Genomic DNA, 3,989 nt, shown 5'->3' on the forward strand with positions numbered 1-3,989 from the left:
GGAATAAATGCACCCTGGGGGGAGTGGCGGAATCAATACGCCTGGGAGGAGAGAAAGTCATAGATACCCTCCAGGTGGAGAGAGGGTCATAGATTTCTATTGGGGGAGAGGCAAATATATACGGCCCGGAGTGAGGGAAATAAATAACCCCCCTGGGGGGAATATATACCCGCTGAGAGAGAGAGAGAGAGAAATATATACCCACCGAGAGAGAGGGGGATATATATACATGAATCATAATCAGTTATCCCACATACGACTCAGTGGTTAGCACTGCTGCCTTACAGCGCCAGGGACCCAGGTTCGATTCCACCTTTGAACCAATGTGTGGAGTTTGCACATTCTCCCCATGTCTGTGTGGGTTTCCTCCCACAGTCCAGGGATGTACAGGTTAGGGTGGATTGGCCATGCTAAATTGTCCCGTGGTGTCCAGGGATGTGCGGGTTAGGTGAGTTATCAGGGGATGGGTCTGGGTGGGATGCTGAGGGTCGATGTGGACTTGTTGGGACGAAGAGCCTGTTTCCACACTGTAGGGATTCTGTGAATAGCTAATAGGGAAGGCCAATGAATTGTTGTCCTTTATCTTGAAGGGAATGGCCCATCAGAATGTGGAGGTTTCACTAACACTATACTAGCCAGCTGCTGGAATAATGACTGCAAAATTTAGGCACTTTTTTTATTTTAGTGCGGCTCTCCCTCCCCTCCGCGCCGACCCTCCGCCAGTGCGGCTCTCCCCCCCCCTCCGCGCCGACCCTCCGCCAGTGCGGCTCTCCCTTCGTTGCCACGGCTGGGTCTTTGATTTGGCCATGAGGCTGTGGTGGAACATAGACAGGCTGGATGGCCTGTCCTTGGGCTGTACAGTGCTCACGGCTGCGTGTGGTAATGTTGTTAAGGTATGCCACGGCCTGGGGCCGAGTTGGGTTGGTTTCTACCTGTCACCGTTTGACTGTGCCTCCTTATCTGTTCCAGACGGACTCTGATGACGATGAGCCGGTGCAAAAGAGGACCAGTCAGGTCAGTGTTTCGGTGCGAATGTCCACAGCTGGGGGAATACGTGCTTCGTGAACCCTGCGTGTTATACAGTGCAGAGGGGCTAGCTGGTGGGAAAGCAGTGGTTTAAATCACTCACTCACTCACCATCCACTCTCTAATCACATGTTTGGCCAGGCTGGGCAGCAGTAGGAGGCAGTTCAGCCCTTTAGACCTTTCCTGTCACTCATAGGGGAGGTGATGGCCCTAGCAGTAATATTGCCCAGCTATTATTGCAGAAAGCCAGGTGGTGGCCCTGGGGACATCTCTCCGCGGCAGATGGTGGAATATGAATGCAGTAAAAATCGAGAGTCCAATGATGACCGTGACTCCATTGCTGATTAGTTTACTAATGTCCTTTAGGGAAGGAAACTGCCATTCTTACCTGGTCGGGCCTACATGTGGAGCGAAGAAGGCTGAGCGGTGACTTGGTAGAGGTGTACAAGATGATGAGAGGCATCGAGAGGGTGGATAGTCAGAGACTTTATCTCAGGGCGGAAATGACTATTGCGATGGGGCATAATTTTAAGGTGATTGGAGGAAGGTGTAGGGGCGATGTCAGAGGTAGGTTCTTCACACAGAGAGTGGTGGGTGTGTGGAATGCGCTGCCAGCGGTAGTAGTGGAGTCAGATACTTTAGAGACTTCTAAGCGAATCTTGGATAGGCACATGGAGGATAGTAAAATGTAGGGTATGCAGGGTAGTTTGATCTTAGTAGCATAATAGGTCGGCACAACATCGTGGGCTGTAGGGCCTGTACTGTTCTATTTGACTCCAGACCCACTTGCAACGTGGTTGACTCTTAACTGGGCAATTAGGGGTGGGCAGTGAATGCCGGCCCAGCCCCGTGAATGAACATATAAAATGCAGACTTTTTGATCTCTTAAGAGCTAGTTCGAAGCAGTCCACAAAGAGTTCACGTCCAGCTGTCTGTAGGTATGAAGGGATTGTCGTGCGAGGAAATGCTTGTTTTCCTTCGCTTTCCATTGGAACGTGGAAGATTGCGATGTGGTTTTTTTCAGGCAGATGGAGGATGTCGAGGAGTCAATGCAGTGAGGGTGTTTGTGGGAGAATCTAAAACTCTGGCTACAACTGAAACAGAGGTGAGGGGTCTCCTCTCTGAAGCTTATGGGTCTGTGGAGCTCCTGTCTCCAGAGAGCAGCAGAGGCTGAGTTAGGTGATTTTCTTCAGGGCTGGGGGAATCAAACAATAGGTAGGAAACTAGAGGTAAGACAGGAATTCGATCAGCCTTGATTTTGTTGGATGATGGAGACCAGATGGACCGAAAGGCTATCCCCCCACCCACTCCGGATTTGCGTGTGAAGTACAGCCATGCTCAGTGCTGCGTAGTTAACGGAGTCTGTTAGTTAATAAAGGAAAAACTGTCCAGTTTGTTCAAGCTGGTTATTTACTCCTTGGTTCTTCGTTGATGAATTGATTCATCCACAGGGTGTGGGCATTGCTGGCTGGGTATTTATTGCCCCATCCCTAATTACCCAGACGGCAGTCGAGATGCGACAGCATTGCTGTGGGTCTGGAGTCACATGTAGGCCAGACCAGGTAAGGATGGCGGTTTCGTTCCCTAAGGGTCATCAGTGAACCAGATGGGTTTTTCCGACAAGCTGCAACAGCTTCACGCTCGTCGTTTGATTCTTAATTCCAGATTTATTTTATTGAATTCAAATCGGATTTGAACCTGGGTCCCCTGAACATTAGCTGAGTTTCTGGATGAACAGTCCAGTGATAATGCCACTGAGGCTTTGTTAGTAACCCTTTGCTGCTCTGTTTAAAAACCGGTCTCTGGGGGTTTAAGATAACTTTGTTTTTGGGACCGTTTGAAGATTTTGTTACTTGCTCCCCGCTGTTTCGTTTGTGTCCTTAAAGTGTTAGAGTTCTCGCACTGCGCGCTGTCTCTCTCTCGCGCTGCGCGCGTGCGCTAGCTCACTCTCTCTCTCGTGCTGCGCGCGTGCGCTCGCTCTCGCACGCATGCGCGCGCTCGCTCGCTCTCTGTCCCTCTCTCGCCGCGTGCGCGCTCTCGCACTGCTCACTGTCTCTCTCTCCCTCCCTAGGGCTCGGGGTCAGGCCTGGGCCTTTCTGCCCTGCTCCCACAGCCCAGGAACCTGGCTGTGAAGGAGATGGATCGCCCGCTACTGCCTTACCCCTTCACCAAATCCCAGAGGCCGGCAGCAAAAGCCAGTGGGCAGCCCAAGGGGGCACCGCGGGCCACAGTGATGACCACCCCATCACCATCTGCCATCAAGGCAGCTTCGAAGAATGCTGCCAAGCAGTTGGCCAAACACATCATGAATGAGGAGGCAAGTGAAGAGGAGGAGGAGGAGGAGGAAGTGGAGGCAGAGAGGGGCGAGGGAGACGAGGAGGACCAGCAGGCGGTCAGCTTCTTCTCCCTGTCCGAAACCAGGAGCGAGCTGTCGGCGGGTGGCCTGACAGGGGGTGAGGGCCCAATCCCGGCTCTGGCTCCGGCCGTGCCCCCCAACCCCCTCAACCCGGCCGATGCCCCACTGGAGTTTAACCGGAGCACCGCCCCGGCGCCAGGGGGCAGCGAGAGCGGCTTCCCACCCGGCCCCGGGCTGGAGTTCGGGAACCAATATCCGGCGGAGTTCACCGGGCCCGGCACAGAGCAGACTGCCCTGCCATATTACCAGGTCAGTGCTGCCGGGGCGGGGGCACAGGCGTGCTCGGGGGTGATACTGAAGGGCTGGGTGTTGGGGTTGGCGGGGGACACAGGAGCGCTCGGGGGTGATACTGAAGGGCTGGGTGTTGGGGTTGGCGGGGGACACAGGAGCGCTCGGGGGTGATACTGAAGGGCTGGGTGTTGGGGTTGGCGGGGGACACAGGAGCGCTCGGGGGTGATACTGAAGGGCTGGGTGTTGGGGTTGGCGGGGGACACAGGAGCGCTCGGGGGTGATACTGAAGGGCTGGGTGTTGGGGTTGGCGGGGGAC

The 3,989-nt window shown here is 54.4% G+C and overlaps 1 protein-coding gene across 1 annotated transcript in view; it reads left to right on the forward strand.

Moving 5' to 3' along the window:
* The window catches only part of prcc (proline rich mitotic checkpoint control factor), a 26,126-nt gene that overhangs the window by 14,491 nt on the left and 7,646 nt on the right, over positions 1 to 3,989 (forward strand). The window contains exons 3-4 of the mRNA XM_048620286.1: positions 894 to 1,014; positions 3,098 to 3,691. Coding sequence (XP_048476243.1) covers positions 894 to 1,014; positions 3,098 to 3,691 — 715 coding nt within the window. The remainder of the gene's footprint in view (positions 1 to 893; positions 1,015 to 3,097; positions 3,692 to 3,989) is intronic.

This window comes from Rhincodon typus, chromosome 46 (assembly GCF_021869965.1).
Source record: "Rhincodon typus isolate 14 chromosome 46, sRhiTyp1.1, whole genome shotgun sequence".
In the NCBI taxonomy this organism is placed as follows: Eukaryota; Metazoa; Chordata; class Chondrichthyes; order Orectolobiformes; family Rhincodontidae; genus Rhincodon; species Rhincodon typus.